The sequence below is a fragment of the Equus quagga genome, chromosome 1, assembly GCF_021613505.1.
Source record: "Equus quagga isolate Etosha38 chromosome 1, UCLA_HA_Equagga_1.0, whole genome shotgun sequence".
NCBI classification, from domain to species: domain Eukaryota; kingdom Metazoa; phylum Chordata; class Mammalia; order Perissodactyla; family Equidae; genus Equus; species Equus quagga.
Genome location: NC_060267.1, coordinates 142,142,549 through 142,165,550, shown reverse-complemented (window position 1 = coordinate 142,165,550; position 23,002 = coordinate 142,142,549). Strand labels below are relative to the sequence as shown.

Genomic DNA, 23,002 nt, shown 5'->3' with positions numbered 1-23,002 from the left:
CAGCCATCCAGGATGGGACGGAGGGGTCTTCCAGACCACAGGACTTGCAGTCCTGGGCCAACCGGGGAGGCTGGTCATGCTGCCTCCAGGAGCAGCCTCCAGTAACTGACGGCGCTGGTGGTTCAGAGCCCTGGCTCCCTGGCTGGGGTGGCTCTGCAGTGCATATTCTGTGTGTCTCTCAGAGTTCCCCACTGGGACTGAGGCCCCGCTACCCACAGTGGCCACTGCTGGCCTTCCCTGTCTCAATTCCCTGCTCCCAGCTTGTGCTTTTTGGCTAGCTCACAAACTGCTTTCATATGAATCCTTGTCTCGAGGTCTGTCTCTGGGGCAGCCTTGCTTATCAGATGATACCACCGACCTTGTGTGGTTTCTGCACACGAGGTCATTCGTGTAATGCACTTAATGCAGTGCCTGGCGGGTAGCACTTGTTCAGTAATAAGCAGGCACTGTCCCCAACACATTACAGGAATTAGCTCATCCAATCCTCAGAGCGACCTTACAAGTGAGATACTACATTTATCCCTATTAGAAAGTTGAGAAATTGAGGCCCAGAGAGGTTAGGTTACCTGCCCAAGGTCATGGCTGGTGGAACCGAGACGCAGCCTGTGACTCCAGAGTGCACCTTCTTAATCACAGAGTTGCTATTCAGCTGACTACGAGGGAGGGCAGGAAAGGGGGACGCTTGCAGGGCTGCCCTGCCCCTCCTGGCAAAGTCCCGGTCCAGCTGGTGTGCGTGCAGCAGCTTTCTGCTCCACACAGAGCCCCTCTGTCCATCTCCCGGGGCCGCCCTGTGGGACCCTCCCTCCGCTGCCAAGCCCTCTGTGGGGACGGAAGTCTCAGCAGCCAGAGCCCACACAGGCTGGGTGTGTGGTCAGAGGTGACTCGGCTGGCCTCGTGCCACCTCTTCCCTGGTTTGCTGAACACCAGTCAAGTCAAACACCCCTGTCTGGCTGACGCCGCCTTCCTAGAAACCATTGGCAAGTCAGGGAGAGGCGGGGCTGTAGGTCTCCCACAGGAACCCGAGGTGCCTTCTGACCGGGGGATGGGTACAAACTCCACATGCAGCCCACTCTGCGGTATGCTTGCTCGTTTTTGATTTTATCCAATATAAACGCTTTTTTTGGTGTGTTTGTGTATCACAACATACCATTTACCCAGATGCAAAATACACACGCAGTGCACACAGACACAGTCCTTACACCCCCACAAATCATACCCTATGCTTCGCAAATCCCACAGAACGCTCTGTATCAGTTAGTGACTGCTGGAATAATGCTGTGTGACAAACCTCTTCAAAGTCGATGGCTTAAAACACCAGCTCTTTACTTCTTGCTCCAGGGTCTGTAGTCAGCTAGGCTCAACTGAGCTTGGCTTCAGGCTGTGGGCTGAGTTCAGGTCTGCTCCTCACTTCTCATCCTGGAGCCCAGGCTGAAGGGGCAGCACTATCCGGGGCACACTCTTCTCATGGGGAATGGAAGAAGCCCAAATGCTCAACCAAACCATAAAAGCACATTGAAGTCCTCTGCCGATGTCACTGCTGCTAATACCCCACTGGCCAAAGCAAGTCAATGGCCAAGCCCAACGTCAGGGGAGGAAAGTGCTCTCTGCCCAGAGTAGAACTGGGAGAGGAGCAAATATCTGCTGGACAATAATCAAGTCAGTTACACACACCCCAAACACACACATTACACACTTATACATGAACCTTATATGCCCACGTGTCATAGCCACACACACTTGCACACCATTCACATGCTCACATACATTCCATATGGTGCCTAGACACTGCTGTGGGCAACTGGGCTCCATCCTACTGAGACCTTTGGGAGAGTGTGTAGAAAATGTGTCAGAGCTGTCTCACCTGAGGGCCAAGGAGGCTGGGCTGTTTACCCACTAACTCCCAACTGTCATTGGTTGAGGCTGCTCCGGAGAGTGTTGACTTCCTGTCACTTCTAGCCTGGCCCATGTGCTGGCCAGCCACGCATGCTCCTTCAGCCAGAAAGGGGCTATGGCGGAGAGCTGCAGGCACTTGTAGAAAGCCATGGGTGTGTACAGGAATAGTGAGTGTCAAGGGGCAATGGGTGGGATACCAACAGCATCTGCTACTCATAATGAATGATAAGTCAAAAACAAGTTTCACAGGCCAATGTGACCAGCATGGTGCTCTCAATTAATAAGCTGATTTCTCCAAGAAAGATAAAGTACCAATAGTGAGTGGGTGCCCTCACCCCACCCTGGGCTGTGTCATAGGGAGAAGTTAGACCAAGAGAGAGCCCATTACTTCTGAATGGATCGGTGAGAAGCTGGTTCTACTCAGATGGACAAAATGGGTGGGGGAGGGGGTATGTGTGCTTGGGGTGGGGAAGGGGGCTCCCAAACGCTACTCTGCTTAATGTCAGGGGCCACTTGCAACCAGAGCTGTATTCAGTCTGGTAAAAGGTAAAACGTTCTCCTCTTGGGACAATGACGATGGTACAGCCAAGCCGTGGTGGAGAAGAGCTCATGATCATCGCCTCCACTGTAGGCCAAATCCAAGCTGAGGGGGGTTGAGCCTGGACCGCAGAGGGCCTTCTACCCAGAGGCCGGGGTATGAGAAGGAAGCGCTGGGGGGTCAGGCACATCTCTCTTTTTTCCTTTAGAGGGGTTTCTGTCTCTTACGTCCTGCTTCCTCGCAGAGGGCGTGACTAGCTGGACTGGGTGGGTGAGCCATGAATTCAGACAGACCGGGAGCTGGTAATGTTCGCTCACAGAAGGCACTCTGCAACTTCGGCTTATGAAGGGCCTTCACGTCCCCGAAAGTCAGGACCCCAGAAAGCCTCAGCTGCCACCATTCTGGTCCAGGTCACCGTCTTTCTTACCTGGACTAACACAACAGCCCCCTGACTTGTCTCCCTGCCTCCATTTACGCCCATCCAATCCAGTCTCCTTACAGAAGCTGGAGGGGTTGTCTTGCTTTGGGTTCCCAGGGCCAGGAATCCAGTAGGGGCAGTTTATCGGGGAGGGCATCCCGGGAAACACCTGCGGCAAAGTGGGAAGTGAGATGGAGAGCAGACAGCCGATAAAGGGCATGTTATCAAACGGGTCCCTGCTCTGGGTGACTGGGGCTGGAAAATTCTGAGAAAAGGTATAAAATACATGTTCAGAGTTAGCCCACCAAGAGGTGAGGGACGGGAGGGATTCATAGCCCACTCTCCCATCATCTTTGGTTGCGGGCTGCTCCAGGAGGTGATAATTCCCTGGTGTTTGGAGAAAGCCCCCAGGGAAAGCCATCCAGCTGCTGGGGAGTTGGAGGGAGAGCTGTGAAGTTCAGACACACTGGTCAGGCACAGAGAGCACACCTCTTTACAATCATAAGTCAGATCGCATCACACTCCCCGTTAAAATGAGGCAACGCCCTCGCAGAGCCCTCAGCCTCAGGTTCTTCAAGGACCCGCGTGATGCATCCCTTTCTGCTGTCTCCAGCCCCGTCTCTTGGCACCTGGCCTTGGTCCCTTTCCAAACACGCCCAGCTCCTTCCGGGGCAGCCTCTTTGCTTCTGAGGCCCCCTCCTCAGGCCTCAGCTCTCCTGACTTCCCATCCTCCTCCACTTTAGCCTCTTTGTCTTTCGTGGCACCCTGCCTATGCCCTTTCTCATTCCCAGCACAGTATGTAAATATTTTATTTATCTGTTCACATATTTACCATGTGTCTCTCTGTTTTGTTCACCACCACACCCCCAGCATCGAGCACAGAGCCAAGCTCTTGGTCTGGTCCTAGATAAGCCTCGTTAAATGAAGGGGTGAATGAACGAATGAAAAATGAATGAACTTCCCGGTCTCTGTATTCCATCTAGGTGCTGCTGTGCTCTGCTTCCTCAAACACAACTTCTTCCTCTAGACTGAAAAGAGTCGCAGGGCTTTCTGCGTTTCTTGTAGGGCCCAGTAGTGAATCACAGAGGTAGACAACAACACGACCATCGAGCCCTTGCCTTCTGACAGGTAACTCACTTAAGCGTCCAGAACAGATGACAACGCCTGACGCCATCCCGTGTCCTCGACATCGGGCACTGTTCCAGCACTCTGCATATGGGACTGCACAACAGCCGAGGAAGCAGACAGTGTTCCCAGCTCCATTCTACAGATGAGGAAACTGAGGTTTGGAGGGGCTGAGGGACTTGCCCCGGGCACAGCCTTCGGTGTTGGAGCTGGCACCCGATCCAGTGCAGTGTGGCCACAGAGCACGTGCTCTTGCCCTCTCTGCTGCACTTAACAAAATCATTTCTCCAGTCTCTTCTGGTGAGACTGGCCCAGTTCCTCCTGGGGAGCCCATTTCAGTCATCTGCGATCCCGTGCGCATTCCTTAGTTTGAGTCCAGATCTAGGGCGTCGGTTGCAGTGTATCTCCTCGGGCTTGGTCTGCGGGGAGCTCAGGTGTTTTATGAGTTGGATGGAGAGGAGCCCAGATCCATGACCACTGCCGACCTCTCGGGCTCCCAAGCAGAGTCATGGGATAGAAGAGCAGCGACCACTTAGGAAGTGCCTACACCTGTCTGGCCATGTCTGCTACAACCACACACATGAACTCATTTAAATCCCACAGCAGATCAAGAGACGGGTGCTGTGCCCTCCTCATTTCACAGGTGGTGCAGCTGGCAGTGGGGGAGTGAAACCACCTGCCTGGACAAGGGGGTTCAAAGGGTGACATTGAGCATCTTTTCATATGTTTAAAAGCAGGACCTCGATTAAGGGGAGGTGTGATGGGCAGAATTATAAGATGGTCCCCAGACCCTCCCCCCCACCGTGCCCCACCACTGTTAACCCCTCCCCCTGAGTGTGGGCAAGACCTGTGGATATGATGGAATATCCCTCCAGTGATTAGGTTACCAGTCGGTCAACGTTGAGTTAATCAAAAGTGAGACTTTCCTGGGTGGGCCTGACCTAATCAGGCAAGTCTTTCCAAGAAGATGCATTTCAAGATCCAAGAAGATGAGAGATTTTCCTGCTGGCCTCAAGGAAGAAGGTAAACAGCTATGCTATGAACTGCCTACGGGAAGGGGAGGACCCTGAGATCCCCAGGGACCTAGGCTTAGCACTTCGAGGAATGGTTTCTGCCAACAACCTGAATGAGCTTAGGAGAAGACCCTGAGCTACAAATAAGGTGTGGTGCTGGCCAACACCTTGAGTTCAGCCTCGTGAGACTGATGAGAGAAGCCAGCAAAAATGTGATGGACTCCTGACTCACAGAAACTTCGAGATAGTAAATGTGTTCTTTTATGCAGCAATAGAAAACACGTTTATGAGGCAAGGGAGGCCCCAGCGTGTAAACATTTTAGGGGGGCGTTCGCTCTCAGTGCCGACCCTGGACTGCACGACGCTCTCCTTCAGTTTCTTCTGCCACACTCTGGTCCTGCCCCGTCTAGATTTTAACTGCCTTTTTAAAGAAAACTGTCAGTTCATACTCTTTACGCATTTTCTGTTGCATAGTTGGTCTTTTCCTTAATGATTTTAAGAGCTTTTTATAGATTAAGGATATTAGCCTTTTGTTTTCATTGTATGGTAATACTTCCCTCAGGTTCAATTGTCATGAAGCTTCGTTTATAGTCTTTCTGCAGTACAGAAATTTAAAACAATTTTATGTTGTTAAAATTATCAAGCTTTTCTTTTCTGACTTCTAGGTGAGTGTATCACGTTTTAAAAGGCCATCTTCACTTCAGGGTTATTTAAAAAATTCTTCTCTGTGTTTTCATATACCTTTGATCCATCTGGAAGTTATTTTGGAATAAGAGATAAGGTGCAAAACCGTGATTTTTTTTTTCCAATGGCACCATTTGTTGAATAATTAATCTTTCCCCCAATCTGAAGTGCTTTACTGTGTAGCCAGTTTCCATATGTGTGTAGGTCTATTTCTGGACTCCTTTCTGTTCCAGTAAAGGGTTTGTGTATTTACATGCCAGAATTACACTGTTTTAATTACTGCACTTTATATTTTATGTTAATAACTAGTAGGGCTTGGTCTTTCTCATTGCTCTTTTTTAGAATTTTCCTGATATTCTTGCATACTATTCTCATGTGAAATTTAGAGTCAGCTTGTAACTTCCTTCTCCTTCCCAAATCCTTTTGGGATTTTATTGAATCAAATTAAATTTGTGTGGACTAATATAAAGAGAGTTTACATCCTAAAATACAGTCATTCTAGCCAAGAATAGGATGCATCTCTCCATTTATTCATGCTCCTCAGAAGCATCTTGATATTATCTTCAGCTGGATCTTCACTTTCATGTTGGGTTATTCCTGGATATTTCACCCTCTTTCAGCCATTAAAAATGGGATCTTTCCGGGGCCAGCCCAGTGGCACAGTGGTTAAGTTTACACGTTTCGGTTTGGTGGCCCAGGGTGCACCGATCTGGATCCCGGGTGCGGACATGGCACTGCTTGGCAAGCCATGCTGTGGTAGGCGTCCCACATATAAAGTACAGGAAGGGCATGGATGTTAGCTCAGGGCCAGTCTTCCTCAGCAAAAAGAGGAGGATTGGCAGCAGATGTTAGCTCAGGGCTGGTCTTCCTCAAAAAACAAAAAAGGGCTCTTTCCTTCTGTTATATGTTTTGGGTGGTAGTTCTTAGTCTGTGCGAAGCCTATTATTTCTGTGTATTTGTTTGGTTACCCGCCACCGACTAACTTCGTATTGCTTCTAACAGTTGCTCGGTTTATCCTTGGGTGTTCCAGGTATACCATCATTTCATCTGTAATGAACACACTTGGTTTTCTCATTGCCCCTTCCTTCTTTCTCCTACCTCATTACATTGCTGGTGCCTCCAGAGCCGTGGGAAATATTAATGACATGACAGATGTGACTCGATTCTACAGACTTGGGACAATTTCTAGCCTTGCCGTTGTCATGACAAATAATCCATAATCAACCTATAAATCAAAATTAGGGTGAGTTTATTATATGAGGCAGGTCTGAGACTATAGCCCAGGGGCTTCCTTCCCCAAGGAAGGAAGGGCACCAAAGAAGTGGGGTGTACAGAGTGGTTGTACACTGTCTTGGAACACAGAGCACAGATCACACATGACAGGAATGTCCCTCTTACAACAGTCATGAGCTTGCTTTGCTGGCATAGCAGGTCAGAGGTCACAAGGTGAACACAGTAGGTTGGTAATTAATCCTTAGTTTCTAGGAAGAGATGCTTATCCTTAAAGAAATGCTGAGATGGGGAGAAGCCATATCCCTATCTTGAAGGGCATCATCCTTGTCTTTGGGACATTGTAAATGTTTAAAGCAGATGTACAATGCATGTTCAGCGGGCCCTGTCAGGCATTCCCGGAAAAACAAGGTCAGGCCGAATTAGTTTTAAACCAAATGGCTTCCTCATACACTTCAATATGTCCTATTACTTTTCATTTATTCATCCTTGTTAAATGTCATGCTGGCTTTTGACTGAAGATGTGATGAAGAACTATTTATTATTGTCTGTTTATTAAGAGTTTTGATTGTCAGGAATAGATGTGAAATGTTATCGAATGTCTTTGGAGTATCCGTGGAGGGGGTCACAACATCCGCCCTCTAATGTGTTAACGTGGGGCCTTTCCGTGCAAGGTGTTCTCGCGGTGACTCATCCTGGTTTTCTTGGTTGGAACCTGCTTTGCTGCCGGGGGTTCATCTTTTATTGGCCGATGGTTTTCCCGTTGATGTTTGAAGCTCAGGATGTTCTACAGATGTCTTTAGATGAGACCTAGTTCTTCTCCATCCGTCTCCTCGAAGCCCATCAGCCGTCTATTCGACTGGCATCCTAAGCTGGTGCTGAGACTTCTGGCCTCGAGGCAGACGAGGCATCCAGACGGTCCTCCCTGGAGCCTCCGGGAAGACTGCGCTCTGTCGGGACACGTGGGGAGAACGGCAGGGGGAGAGCTCAGAGGAGAGTGAGAGTCAGTGCTGAGTCACCCCCTCCTTCCCCACACTCTGACCTCCCACAGCCTCCTGAATTCTTTCGCAGCTAGTGGGTCAGTGGGGGACCAGTGCCCTCCTTGGAGAGAGAAGCTGCCACCCCGCGGTGGTCTGGCCCCCGGGCAGTGAGCCTGCCCAGCCAAGAGCCACCTTTCTACCCAGAAGGACCCAGACCTGACACTGCTCCCAGGTTGGGGATGGGTCCCTGCCCTGGGGGCACAGGTCACCAGCGACAGTAGGTGGCTCTCCTGGAATCCACCAGACCCAGATCAGGCACCGGCTGAGGAACCTGTCTTGGTCCAGGTGCCTGGTTGGCTAGTTAGAGTGCCTGTGCTGGGCTCTCCCCACAGCTGGGTCTGGTGTCCCTCCTTGGCAGACTGCAGAGTCTTGTCCCACCCAGCTGTCCTGTTTGGTGGTCACAGAGTGGGTGTCCCTCTGAAGCCTTCTGGGGATGGCATCCTGGGCGGGAGGCAGGGCATGATGGGCAGGCTTTCAGTGACCACAGTCCTCTTGTGAAGCCCCCACTAGATCCTCCATGCTGTCATCCAGCCATGACTTCACTCATTATTCTTTCACTCAGACACTTCAACTCAGTCTCTGGTTGTGCTAAACACGTGCTGGGTGCGGGGGATCAGACTGAGCCCCGTCTTCCTCTTTGCTGTCAAGGTGCTCGCAATCTCTGATGCCAGAAAACTCGTGCCTGCCATACAGTCCGGTTCAGTGGTCAGAGCCAGACTGCCCGGGTTTGAGTCTAGGCGCCACCACTTCCTCTCTGTGGACCTCGGGCACAGGGCCCATCTTCTGAGACTCAGTTTACTCATCATGGAAATGGGGATAATAACAATATCTGCCTCTGGGCTTCTGGGAGGGGTTTAATGCTGGGAGGGGTGATAGGCAAAGCACTCTGAGTGGTTCCTCGCAGAGTAAGGGCTTCACACTGCTTAAGAAAAATTTTTAAAAAACTGCATTTCCCATGCTGATTGTGCAACATTGTTCGGTTGGCCAGAAAAACCCAAACTGCAAAGGTTTATCATTTTTTCTTGATAACTCCTCATTTTTTCTAAAAGGGGAAAGAGAATCAAATCCTGAAGGAATGTGGGAATGACACTTAATCCTGGTCTCTTTTGGCTGCTCATCTGTTTGAACTGAATTTCTCTTCAGTGGAAAAAAATCACCCGACAGCGTGGCGAAACAGTCAGGCTGGCAGCTGGGCCCGGCCGGCCTTTTCTTTAAACGTTCAAATGCATGTGGAGTTTGGGGAGCCAGGAGCATTCTGTGGGCTGGTGGGCCTTGTAGCTTCCTCTGGAAATAAACACTGCTGCAAGTGGGAATCTGCACAGAATGGCCTGGAGCCGGGGTCCGGGAGGGCTGGCGGGAGGAAGGGGGCTTGGCTAGCTGTGTATCAGGCATGGAGCAAAATCCAGAGCAGTTACTATATTTCAAGCTTGCTAGAACGGCTCTGCCAGTTGAAGAGAACTCAGCAAGGGGGCATCTGTCTCACAGATATGTCCCGGCTCCAAAAACTAGGCCTGCACGTGGAAGAGAGTGGCTACACTGTTGTAGCTCTTACTTTATTCCAGACTCTGGTTCTCTGGACTGTAGTGCTGGGGGAGGCCAGGATTCTTGGGGGGAAACCCCTGAGATTCCTCAGGTCTTTGGGTCTGTCCCTCCCCAGGCCAGAGACAACTGAGGGCTGTCCACAACAGCCACCCCCTGCTTTACTCGTGTCAACACCCTCTGTGGCCCTCAGCATAGTCCCATGGGAGTATCACCACCCCCGTTTTGCTGATGAGAGAATGGAGGCATAGTGAGGTTAGATAACTTCCTCAGATCACATACCTAGGACAGAGTAGGGCCACGAGTCAGCCCCAGACCCACAAACATGGCCCCCGTGCAGGCCATATTCCCCTCTCCACTTGTTTTTGTATGGCCCACGAGCTAAGAATGGTTTTAGCATTTTTAAATGGTTGAAAAGGATCAAAAGAATAATAATATTTTGTGGCATCTAAAAATTATGTAAAATTCAAATTTCAGTGTACATAAATAAAGTTTTCTGGGCACAGAGCCATGCCCACTTGTTTGCGTATCTATAATAGGTACAATACGCACTGCAGAGGCAGAGTTGGGGAGTTTGACAGAGCCTCTACAGACCCCATAAGCCTAAAATGTTTACTGTCTGGTCCTTTATAGAAAAAGTTTGCTGACCTCTGCACTAAAACACCGTGTGGGCAGCCTCTGGAGTGGCTCCTGCAGGGATGACATGTTTTGGAAAGCACGGAGGAGGACCTCTCTTGCTAAGTTCAAGGACGATATGGAGAAGTATGGAGGTGCGATAGCAGCTTCAGGTGGATTAAAGACCAGCTGGTGGGCCAGGAGATCTCTGACGGCAAGCTGCAGGGCTGTCTTCAGCCCTGTTCCAGCCAACACTTTCATTAGTAGCCTGAGTGAGGACATCCGGGCTGTGTGGACCCAGCCGGTTGCTCTGTGTTCTTCTGCGCGGAGACCTGATGTAATTCACCTTCCATCCACTCCTGGGTTCAGGGATCAGCGCATCACCATCTTCCATTGACAGCTGCTGGTCCAGGGATGAGTGTGTGTCCTGATTTGGTCCAATGAGGCTGAAGGGATGGACTTCTGTTCCATGGTTGCTGGGGGAGAGATTTGTTTTCTTTCTCTCCTTCTCTCTGGACATGAACAAGGGAGCACGTACTCACAGTGGCCACCTAAAGGCTTCCTGAGACAAAAGTGGGATCTTGTCAACGTTGTGGGTGGTAAAGTGGAGAGCAGAAAGAAACCCGAGTCCTTACCATGACAAGAAGGAGCTGCTAGATCTCCCCAGCCTGCCCTATCTTGAGACTGCCCGCCATAGATGATCTTCATTCTCCTTATGGTTAAAGCCATGTGTTTGGTTTTTCTGTGACTTGTGGTTCTTGTTATCCAAAGTCCAGGAGGCCAAAGAGGTGACAGTCACCTTAGGGGTCCTGTTAATGGGCTCACTGCATGAACGGGGCCGTGGTGGTTTGCCACTCTGGCCAGGCTGGACCAGTCCTCGGGGCTCTGTGCACTGGCCTCTGGCTCGACTTGCTTTTCTTAGTAGTGCCAGAGGATATCCTTGGTCCACCGCCTCTGAAAACACTACCTAATATGGCCTCACCGAAATGCCCTCAGCCTGTTTGGGCGATTGTCTAGGCCCAAGGTATCACTTGTCCATGCTGAACTGTTGTAAAACAGAAAACATAATGTTTCGGGACAGTAGTCGGGACTGTTCACATTGTCTCATTTCTGGATGTCTGGTTTTCTGAGGTTGATTGGTGAATAGCACTACAGTTATTTCCTTGTTTGCGTTGAAGGAAATCAACTGTGTATTTCTTCAGAACATGTGAGAGTTTTCCTACAGGGGCATATGGAAACAGACCAAGACCTTTTATTGGCCAACGCTGAGCTGGGGCGTAGTGGACCGAGAGGTGGCTTTGATGAGGCTGCATCCTGGAGGTGATAGATTGTGTCCCATCTCTGTTTGTGGAGAGGGATTGGGTGCAGGTGGGCAAAAGAAGACAGGATGGTGGTGCTGGCTAAAGCTGAACCAGGTCAGTGGCTCAAGCTGGCTGAGCAGTGACCACAGAAAGATGAGCATGGACCACCCAAATACCACCTTTGCCTGCTGCTGCCTCAGTGGTTGTCATGACGATGGTGGGCTGAGTCTTCTGGGTTCCTCCCCTTCCTCCTCCATAGTGTTGAAAGCTCTTTTCCAACCTTAGTTAGCAAGGCTGAGACCAAATTAATTGATGAGTAATTAATCATGATGAGTAATGATGGAGACCTCATTTGACCTCTGTAACTGGCTCATCCTTCCTGATCTTCAGGGAGCAAACAGGCGTGAGCAAACAGCTCCTGGTGTGCAGGGCAAGCTGGCAGAGGAGCAGAGCAGAAGCCCTGTTACTAGCTGGAGGCCAGCAATAGAGCTGACCAGCGCCAAGAGCCACTGAGGAGTGCTCCCAGTGTGTGACCCAGGGGTCAGGCGGCCTGAGTGCTAGGCCTCGTGGAGGCAGGCACTGTGCCGCACCCCCTCAAAGGATGGGTGTCCCCACAGGTCCATGACCGCCTGGATCGCTACTGCTGTGGCTTCGAGCCGGAGCCCTCAGACCCCTGTGTAGAAGAGAGGCTCCGAGAGAAATGCCAGAACCCGGGTGAGCTGCGACTGGTCCACATCCTGGTACGTCCCCTTGTCGCCCCAGACTCGAGTCTTCCTGTGTCCCTCAGAAGATGGTGTTTGCAAGTTTCAGAGACCATGTGATGCTGGGGTTTCCCAATCCTGCTCTTTTTACCAGCAGGACGCTTTGCTTGAATAATGTTTCCAGGAAGCCACAAAATATAAAACTGACAAAAGTGGAGCTTTGAGAATGTGGTTGAAGTGGGTGTGGGCTGGGGGCCGGAACCATTTCCCCGACTCCACTGCCTCTGAGAGACTCTTGGGAACCCCTAGGGTTCCTGGGAGCAGAGTGTGTCTGGTTAAACCTCCTCGTTGTGCCAGTAAATGCAAAATGTGACCTGGAGTGGGGTGGGGAGTTTCCAAGGCCACCTGGCTGGTTGTGGCAGTGACAGGACTCTCACCCGGGACCCTGATGGCTCACAGGCTGGTGCTGATCAGAGAGATATTGTGCTGCCTCCTGTTAAGACCAGAGCCCAGTGTGGGAAGTGACGCGCTGAAGCCATCGGAGAGGGGCTGGCGTGGCAGAACAGCCACTTCTCCCGCAGAAGGAGCAAGGTGCCACCTGGGGAAGGGCTTCTCTATCTTCTCCCCCAGTGAGACCTAGTGTCTTCACTGCCTCACTTTGGCCAGTTGCTTTTGGAGGGTAGCTGTCAGCATGGGGCCCAGTGTCAGGCACGCCACACCAGCCCAAGGGCCAGGCTGCCGCCTGGAGCTGCCGGGTGGTGGGAATTCTCCCTCCCCTGCCCCAAGAGCCATCTCTCCTCTTCCCCGGTAAAAGGCAAATATCCCTGGGAGAGGTAAGGCTTTTATATCTGTCATTCACTGTTGGTGGGCAGCCATTTCAGAGCTCCTTTAGGGCAGCAGTTTTTGGAGGGAGGAGTCACCAGGCTTCAAGAAATAGATGGTCCCTGAGTGTGGAGACGGGTGAAGAGGGAGCAGAGGCAGAGGGAAAGGGAAGCTGGGGTCCTGGAGACAATACTTCATAATCTAAGCCTAGATTGCTAGAGAGGATTATGGGAAATTACCATGGAATCTGGGAGGATGTGTAGGAATGAGACGTGTGCATGAGAGAGGGGGTAGGGAGCCAGAAGAGACGGCCTCCCATTCCCCAGCACACTGTAGTTTTAAGGTGCTAAAGAATTTCCTGTTGCTGATTTTAGTTTTGAAGAGGTTTAGGAGACGCTAAACTCTCCTGTGGGGATAGAGTATGGTCAGTGCTACCTGAGGATGAAGGGCGTCATTGTCTGTTCTCAGGGATGCTCAGGGGAGCGCCCAGGTACGCAGGCACAGGTGGCACAGAGGGGGTGAGCGTGTGCGTACGTGTGTGAGCATCCACGTATGCGCTACATCCTGAAGCCGCAGCCCTGACGGGTGGGCTACCTCTGCCCCTGCTGATTTCCACTCATGCTCCTCAGCCCTTTGGCTACCAGGACAGGAATCAGTCCCTGTGCCTTGCAGTTTCGCAGGATGGCGCTGTGGCATGGCACTATGGGTCCAGATTTGAACCAGCCCAGCTACTAGCTGTGTGATCTTGTGCAAATTACTCAACTTCTTTGTGCCTCCGTTTCTGTAAAATGGGGCTAATACCAATGGCCACCTCGTAAGGTTGCTGGGAGGTTTCCCTGAGATGCTGCCTGCAAGCACTGAGCACAGTGCCGCAGTACAGTCAGCTTACTGCTCAGCGCGTGGGGGCCATCTGGGCACATAGCAGGGCAAACTGTGGGATTGACAGCTCAGGGCCCCCAAGCCCTTTAGCCCTGACAGAGTCCACGGGCACCACCTGGCCTGCCCCCTTACCCACCTCTGTCTCTGTCCTTCTTCCTTGAGGTCCGGAGCAGCGACCCATCTCATCTGGTTTACATCGATAATGCTGGCAACCTTCAGCACCCTGAGGACAAGCTGAACTTTCGGCTGCTGGAGGGCATAGATGGGTGAGAGTCCAGAGGACCGGGTGGAGGTTCATGGGACTGGGGCTTCATGGCCCTGCTGCAGCCTATAGGATGTCGAACCATGGCTCCCGAGAAGTCCACAGTCCAGCAGACAAAAGCTGTTGGATCTGAGCTTCAGGAGCGGGTGGGGAAAGCTGAGAGGCGACTCAGCCAGCAGGCCCTTCACCTCCCAGATGGAGTGCCCCCCCCCCCAAATTCAGAGCGCCTCCTGGCCCCGCACAACACCGGCTGCCCTTCCCTTTCACCCGGGAAAGCACAGTTGATTCACCCAGCTTCCTTATGGGATGGGACCCATCTGAAGGCTTTATCTCTCTGCTTTCACAGCAGAGCCAGTCAAAGGGTTCCCTGATAACTAGTCAGCAGGCATGGCCCTGGGGACTTCGCAGGCTGACTTTGCCAGGCTCCCCAGCTGTGCAAGTGCTGGCCACTTGGCTTCGCCTTTCACAGAAACTCTCTGAGATCACTTTTGCTTTTCCTTTCTGCTATGGGGCTCGGGGGACCTTCCTCCAGGTTTCCTGAGTCTGCCGTGAAGGTTCTCGCATCAGGATGTCTACAAAATATGCTGATCAAGTCACTGCGGATGGACCCGGTGTTCTGGGAAAGCCAAGGCGGGAGCCAGGGGCTGAAGCAGGTTCTCCAGACCCTGGAGCGGCGAGGACAGGTCCTGCTGGAACACATCCGGAAGCACAACCTGACACTCTTCAGGGACGAGGACCTGTGATTCCCCACACTGCCCAAGCAGGGCTCTCGCCTCACTGGTGGGTGCCTCACGACACGACCTGAGTGGATGAATGCCCATCCTGATGGCCACGACTTTTTGGGTTCACTCATCATGATGACAAATGGGAAAAGCCAGAAATCAGAAGGGCACCCTGGATGTCATGGGCTGTGTCACCTGCTTGGGATGGTGGAGATGGTTGTGGGTGTTGGCTTTTCAATCTCACTGCATTCCTTTCTGCCTTCTTAGGTCTGGCTGTTTACTCCCTTGCAGCAATAAATGCATTCAAGAATGTTCTGTGAACCGCCTCTAGATACTGTGAAGCTGTACATCCCACGTGTCTATGCAGAGCTGGACAACTGTGTGTGTGTGTGCATGTGTGTGCACGTGTGTGTGTGTAGAGGTGTGTAGGTGTAAGTGGCATGTGCACACGTCCGCACACATACGTGAGAGGAGCCTTTAATAAAGGATCTTCATAGAATTGTACTTGTGCCCAGAACTGCTCTCGCTGAAAGTAGACTCACGTCTAAGAAACGAACCACTAAGTGTTTTGTCTTTATAGGCTTTAAATGTTCAATTCTTAGTTATGTGTTTGGTTTAAGAATTATAAAAGTAATGCATGCTCACTAAAAATAAATTCATGAATAAGAGAAGCATATAAGATAAAAAGTGCAAATCCCAGAAGCTCCCTAGAGATGTTTTATTCACACTCATACTACATGCAAATTAAAAAATAATAAAAGTAGAGTCATCTATGTTTGCCAACTCACTGCTTTAACTTTATATTAACCATATTATGTATCAGCCGTCTGGGTTGACCCAGTTCTTATTGATGACTGCATGGGACTCCAAGGCAGGGATGTGTCATATTTTATTTAGCTGTTCCCATTATGATGAATCTTAGGTGGCTCCAACCCATCACCAATTATAAACAATGCTGCCATGAACATCTTTGCATGGTGTGCAAGTATTTCTGCTAACTAGATTCCTGTAGGTGGATTTCTGCATCAGAGAGTATGGGCTCTCTTTATTTTGAGAGAAACTGCCAGATTGCTCTCCAAAATAATGGTGTCAATTTCCACCCCACTAACAGGAAGGGGCTGACTGTCTTCCCACCACCACACTGGCACTTGCTATTCTCAAACTTTTTGTTTTTATCCATCTGATAGGGAAAGCTATTTTTAAAACTGCATTTCCTTAACTACTAATGAGGTTATCTTTCCAGTTATTTACTAGTCCTTCATATTTTATTTCCTGTGAGTTGCCTTTTTCTTTTGAGATGTTTGTTCTTTCCTTGTTAATTTGTTAGAGATCTTTGAATCTAATTAGTGTAATCAATTTTTTCTCTGTTTGATATGTTATAAATATTTTCTTCCAGTCTGTCATTTGTCTCTTGACTTTGTGAGTCTTTTGCCAAGTGGAAAACTTTATTTTCCATGTAGTCAAGTCTGTTTATCTTTCCCTTTAAGTCTTTTGAGTTTCTTGCCTTCTTAGAAAGGCTGTCACTATTTCAAGATTATTGAAATAACCCCCTATGTTTTATTCTAGTATTTATATAGTATTTCTTTTACATTCACTCTAAATCTATATAAAATTTACATTTGAGAATGGTGTGAAGAAGGGATCTAATTCAAGTTTTATTTTTCCCCCAAATAGACAGTCGGTTGTTCCAAAATCATTATTCAAGTCTTTTCTTTCTCTATTGATCTGAAAGCATACTCTTACAATATGCTAAATTCCCATATATTATACAGAGGTCCATTTGTGAACTCTGTTCTGTTCTAGTGATATTTTTTTCAGTTCCTGCATCAATATGATACTGTTTAAAGTTATTTTATTATTTTCCTGTATGGTAGGGCAAGTTCCCATCTTTTTATTCTATTCTATTTTTTATTTGCTCATTTTGTACCTTTGTCTTTAATATGGTGTCAATCTGTGAAGCATACCACCCCACTCCCTCATGTGTAGATTCATTAACCACCACGGCAATCAAGATACAGACCTGTTCCAGTGCCACAAAGACCTCCCTCCCGCTGCCCCTATATAGCCACCTCCACCCTTTTTACTCTCTCCCGTCCCTAATCCAATTGGTGGTTTGATTGGAATTGTATGGACTTGGTAGATTAGATAGTAGGAATGTGACTCATTTGCAGTACTAAGGGCTCTCATTTAGGGACGTGCTTTATCAATCCATTTATTCTTTTATAACTTCCAGTAACATTTTAAAGTTTTCTTCAACAAATAAACTCATTTTAAAGATATTTTATAATTTTTACTGCTATTGGTGAGTTATTTTTCTTGATTAGGTTTTTTCTAGATAGATTTTTAAATGCATATCTTAGAATTTTTAAGTAGGAAATCATATTTTCATATAATGATAATATTACATTTTTATTTCACAAATGTGCGTGTCTGTATGGACACCTTTCAGTTATTTTCGTTGTCTTATTATTTGGTTGGGATCTCTGGAGGAAGGTTGAATACTAGCAAGCATCCTCATCTTATTCTTGACTTTAACAGGAACACTTCTAGAGTTTCACCATTGAGTATGACTAGTGTAAAGAGATAGTTTCTGATAAATATCTTTCATTAAGTTAAGGAAATTTCTGTTATTCTTAGCTTACTGAAAGAACTGTTTTAAAATCAAGAATGGGGATTGAATTTTATTAACTGCCTTTTCAATGTCTATTGGACATACAGATTTCCTCCTTTATTTTCTAATGCTGAATCATCTTTACATTCCCAGAATAAACCTATTTGGCTGAAATATATTAATCTTTTAGAAACTCCAGGATTAATTTGCTGAGATTTTACTTAGAATTTTGGATATATACTCATATATAGTCTAAGATTTTTCTTTTTTGTGCACTCCATGACCGTCTTATGATTAAAGTTAAGCAGGCCTCATGAAATGGATTCAGGACTTTTTCATCTTTTTAATGCTCTGGAATGATTTAAATAGGAATGTATTTAAATAGGATGTGCAAAATGTATTTAAATAGGAATGATTTAAAAAGGAATGTATTTCTCAAAGGTTTGATAGCACTCTCCCATAAAACTATTTGGGCCCTGTGCCTTTCTCCAGATCTCTCACAACCTTTTCAAGGAGCTTCCAGCCTAGTGTGGGAGAGGGCAGCTGGACCCATAATCAACCATCCTGCCTCGCATGGGAATGCAGAAGTGTCCTGGGCAAGATTTAGGCCCTTGGAAGAGGGAGTTTGGCTTCAGATGGTTCAGGTATTTCTCTGAAGATCATCAGTATGTTTGTCTTCTTTTGACTTCTTATCTTTTCTCCTCTTTCTCCCTTTTTTCTGAGTTCATTTCAAGGACACGCTTATCAAGTGATGCTGCCCCTCCGGGCTCAACCAGTGTCCATTTAACAGCCCCTGCTCTACATTCTGCCTGGTCTGCCCCTTCCCTCCCTCCTGCCTGGTGGACCTACACTCAGGTCCCACTCGAATGGGAGTGAGACACTTGTCAGACTAGAAAATGTTCAGGGTAGAGGAATATAGAAACATTTCATTGCCAGAGCAGAGTCAGGGCTTTCACACCAGGATGAGACTCATTCTATCTCTGTGACTTAACCTGCTTCTTTGAAAACATAGAGCTAATACTGTCTCACTGCTGAGAGACTGAATCTACAAATGGACAACGACCAGACCATCTATGACAACAGACCTCTGACCCACAACCTCAGCAGCAGCCAGCCTAGGGACTCAAACCACAACGTCTGCAACAGTCAGCCCAGAATGGTCAGGACTTGGTGAATAACTGCCAGCTTCACTATTTTTTGTCCCCACTTTCAACTCAGGATCAACCAGAGAAAGCCAAAATTGCTCCCCTAACCAGTCACATAGGGCACCATCCCCACTTCTAGTTAGCCCGCCTCCAGCTCCCCCATGTCCACAGCCTCCAATCAGGGCATGACTGAAGCCTTCCCTTTTTCTCATTATAAAGCTTTCCCCCTCCTCTGCCTGCCTTGGAATCTCTGTTGAAGGCAATGATGGTGCTGACTCCCTTGCTGCAGCAAGCTCTGAATAAACGTCCTCTATTTGGGTGATCCCAGTTGGGTGGTCTTTATTTTCACCCCGTGTGGCTATGAGGCCTAAACAAAATGGAGTGTAGTCTAGGTGAAGGCAGCTGGGCCAGGGCCCTCCAGGAACACAGCCTGAGTCCTGCCCCAGAGTAAGCTGCCTTTACACTGAAATAGGTCTGGGGGCTGCTTGGAAAAGAGGGGAAGTCTGCCCAGTGGGTGGGTGGGCTGGGAGGGGTGTGCTTGTGTGTGACTCTTAGTGTCTGAAGACACCAAGGCAGACTCTTCCTGTCAGTGAGCAAGGCCTCAAGCTTCCAGCGAGCACTTTTGTGTCCTGATGTGCACAGGTCTGCGCACGCAGAAAGAGGGATGCATGGGCAGACACCATGTGGCCCTCCCAGCCTGCCCAGTGCGCGTCAACCACCCGTGGCACGGTGGGACAGGGCCCAGCTCTCCCTGTGTAGCCCACCCATCTCCAGGTGCTCCCCTCAACACTGGCCTCTTCCTGCCTTTGGTGGGAGGAAATGGGGGGCGGTTGGGGCTCGACCCTGGATTTCTGTGGACTCAGGCGGAGCTGGACTTAAAGGCTGCCCCTCACACATCCCTCGGCTACTCCTCAGCTGAGAACAAGCCCCAGATGGGGGCACAGGCCTCTCAATGCCCTGTTCTTCAACAGGTGTCCTTTGAGTCCCTACCTTCCGCCTCAGAACTACTTTAGGAAAATAACTTCAGCAAGAGAGAGGACTGGACTTGAATGCAGGAGCTCTGGGTTCAGGTCTGGGCTTGGCCACTTAGTTGATAACACCTGACAAGCGTGTACTGAACAGCCACTATAATAAGCACTAACGTTTTTTGAGTGATGACTATGTGTAAGGCACTGTAACAGTGGTTGACATGGATCAAAGCATTTAGCCTCACCACTCGATGGGTAGCTGCGATTATTATTCTCTCCATTTTACAGATGAGGCACAGAGGGGTTACGTGACTTGCCCAAGGTCACCCAGCTTGTAGGTGGAAGGGTCAGAATTCCAACCCAGGCAGGAACTGTGCTAGCAAGTCTTGAGCCCAGGACCACCACTTACAGGCACTCCCACCACCCTCCCCAGCCGCTCTGACAGCTCCTCTTCCTCTAATACCTTTGGATTCAGAGCTGATGATGAGGCAAGGCCAGTTCCCTGGAATGTGGAGCAGCAAAAGGCAACTCCGTCCAAGCACATTCCCATGCATTTGGCTCCCTGCCCTTGCTCTTTGCTTGTTACAATCTGCTCAGTCTATGAACTGTGTCTTTCTTGCAAACTTGAAACTTCATCCACTTTTTATCCTTTTCAAAAAACACTTAGCCTCCGTGTGTGCTGGTGCCGCTTGCTCTATGCCTCCCCCAGCCGTGACCTCTGAACCATGTGCCAAGTGAAGCAAACAGCCGGGGATGGTGAATCAGGATGTTCCACTGAAACTTCGAGGCTGCGAGGCCAGAAGCTGCGATGGGTCTGCAGCGTGGGGTCTGCTCAGCTGCAGGCAAATCAGCCTTAGGAAGGAAGCCGCCCGAGGGGCTCTGCTGAGGCCATCATGATTGCTGGGCACCATGCCGCCCGACTGGCCTGACCCCTCTGCTGCTCAGGCCAAAAGGGCTGTTGCGAGGGAAATGACAGCATTTCCAAGAGGGAGAGGCTGATGATGGTAATAGGTGCACAACCCTCTAGATGCAATTCCAACAACCCCCAAAGCTCTGAAAATCAAAAGCTTTTTCATATGTTCGATGCCCAAACTCACATCCCACTCAGTGTGAACACTCATACACTGCACTGCAGAAATACTGACGTGTCTGGTTATCGGGTGTAACCTCAGACCCTGCTAAGAGCACTGCATGACACCTGGTACGTGCACCATATTACCTTTCTATATCTGCAAAATTCAGAATTCAGAATTGTGTCTGGCGCCCAGGGTTTGGGTATGGGATTCTGGACCTGTGATAACATATTACAAGTCGGGCATGGTGCTAAGGGCTTACACAGATGATTTCCTGAATGTCTTACGACAGTCCCAGCTATATGATCCTCACCCTACAGATGAAGAACCTCAGCTGGGGAGGGAGTGACTTGCCTGAATCTACACAGACGGAGGGAGCAGAGTCTGCCCGTGGACCTGGGGGAGCACCGCCTGGCATGAACTGACCATGTATGGTGGCCTCCACTGTGCCATGAGCTTTACATATGTTTCCTTATCGTAAACCTACACAACTCCACAAGGTAGGCATTATTGCTCCCATTGACAGAAATGAAACCAAGGATCAGAGAGGTTACACCGCTTGCCCAAGGTCACAGAGCAGGTAACTGGTGGAGCTGGAATCTAAACCCAGGCTGGTTTGACTCCAGAGCCCCTGCTCCCAACCACTATAGCACCCTTCCTTCCTTCCTACATTCATTCATTCACTCATTCAATAAATCTCATTGAGCAAATTTCCCACAGAGAACGCAGAATGTGGAAGGAGCGAGAGGTCATGTGCTGTGGTGGCCACATGTTCCAGATGTTTGGAGAGAGACGCAGTTCTACACATCCTGTCTGGTGGTCAGCACACGTCCTGGCATTCTGTTTGGTAAGTGAGGCCCCGTAATGGAGGATATACACGTGCTAAGCAGCACTGTGGGCAACAGGGGGTCAGAGGAAGCCTCTGCCTGGGTAGCGGGGGTCACAGGAAATGTGGGAAGGGTCTCTGGGAACATCAGGGCTGGTTTCCCCTGGGCCTGGGCTCTGGGTGAGTGAGTGGTCCCCACCTGAACCCCTGAGGCTTGCCCGTCAGCTCAGGTCAGACACTCCCTGCAGCCCCCACTCCTGGACCACTCGCGGGCAAGGGCTGGCTCTCCAGGTTTTTGGCTCTGCCAGTCGCCCTTTCCCTAGACACTGGCCTTTCTTCCCCTTGAAGCTGCTCCTACTCTGCCCCAAGGCCTCTTCAATGTGGGGGTGGCCCAAGGGGCAGGAAGAGGATGAGTTCTTAGAATCACTGAGGGAGGGACAGCATGGAGTTCTTCCTCTGGCCCTCTCCTCCCCGTCTTTGCAGGGCCCGCCCCTCCTTCTCTACCCTGGATCAGCACCGGTGCTGCCTGAGGCCTCTCCTGACCCAGCTGGGGTTCTGGTTAGCACTGCTCAGGGGATGCTCATTTGGGGGTCCGGGGTCCGGTGGGGCTTTCAGGTATGGGGGCTGGAGGCTTTGTGATTGGGGAGTGGGAGCTGGGGCTCTCAGCCAGTGACTAGGATGCTTTGCCCTTTGGCTCAAGAACTGACCCGCCTGCGGCACCTCTCTTAGAACTGAGCTGCAGCCCTGGACTCCCCTCCTTGACTCCCCTCCTTCACAGGAGTCAGACGTGCATCAGGGTCTCCCTGTGAAGAAAAGGCTAAAACTCCTTCTCCTTCTCTAAGGACAAACTTGACCTGGGGTTAATGTTCTAGCTCTGTTTCCATGGAAGTCAGATAAAGGTTGAATGTTACCTGTGATATTCAGCAAAACTGCTAGTGGTAAAAATGGCCTCTGATAAACTACATCTGGACCAGAAGGTCTATGAATGAACTAAAATATCTGGTCTGACATCATAGCTGTTGGCTTCCCTGAGTGCGATAACTCTTGAGGGACCCTGGGAACATGGTTGTGGGTTGTTTAAAAGATAGTGGCTCCTACGGGGCTTCTAAGCTGAAGAGGCCCACAACTGCCACTGTGGGTGTCATCCCCTCACCCCTGAGCAGTCCCTTGAGGGAGAAGGTGAGAGAACGGCCCCTGGACTGGTGCGAGGACTCCTCCTGTGGAAAGAACTGCTCGAGGTGGCCCTGCTGGCAGGCTGAGCATCCTGTTCTACGTCCTTCTCAGTGAATCTGGCACCAGGTGTGGCCTGCCGTGTCTCGTGCATCTGAATGTCTAGGTGAGCTAAGCAGCAGCCCTGGCAGAGGCTGCTCTTCCTCACCACAGCTCTCTCCCACCCACTTCCAGGCTTTACCCCACTTCACTGGAAACAGGGTATTCATCCAGCAGTGAAGGGGAAGCCCAGCCGGCCTGCCCTGCTTCACCGTCCTCGACGCTCTCCCATCGCCACATCTCCCTGGTTGACAATCAGGAACAAAGGGCATCTGGCTATTGACTACCAGACCCCCTTCCTACCAGCCAATAAAAGCTGTGACCGAGA

General features: G+C 49.9%; 1 protein-coding gene across 3 annotated transcripts in view; it reads left to right on the top strand.

The window, feature by feature from the left end:
• Positions 1 to 22,993, top strand: part of GASK1A (golgi associated kinase 1A) — a 65,729-nt gene extending 42,736 nt beyond the window's left edge. The window contains exons 3-9 of one of the 3 annotated variants that reach the window (XR_006891428.1): positions 12,014 to 12,136; positions 13,961 to 14,064; positions 14,593 to 14,840; positions 17,886 to 21,426; positions 21,889 to 21,963; positions 22,569 to 22,704; positions 22,810 to 22,993. Coding sequence is in view for 2 of the 3 variants with exons in the window: in XM_046680659.1 (XP_046536615.1) it covers positions 12,014 to 12,136; positions 13,961 to 14,064; positions 14,593 to 14,803 (438 nt within the window). In the remaining variant the exon portion in view is untranslated. Of the gene's footprint in view, positions 1 to 12,013; positions 12,137 to 13,960; positions 14,065 to 14,592; positions 16,996 to 17,885; positions 21,427 to 21,888; positions 21,964 to 22,568; positions 22,705 to 22,809 lie in introns of those variants that run through there. The other 2 variants (XM_046680659.1, XM_046680645.1) reach the window with 2 other exon arrangements.
• Positions 22,994 to 23,002: the final 9 nt, after the last annotated feature.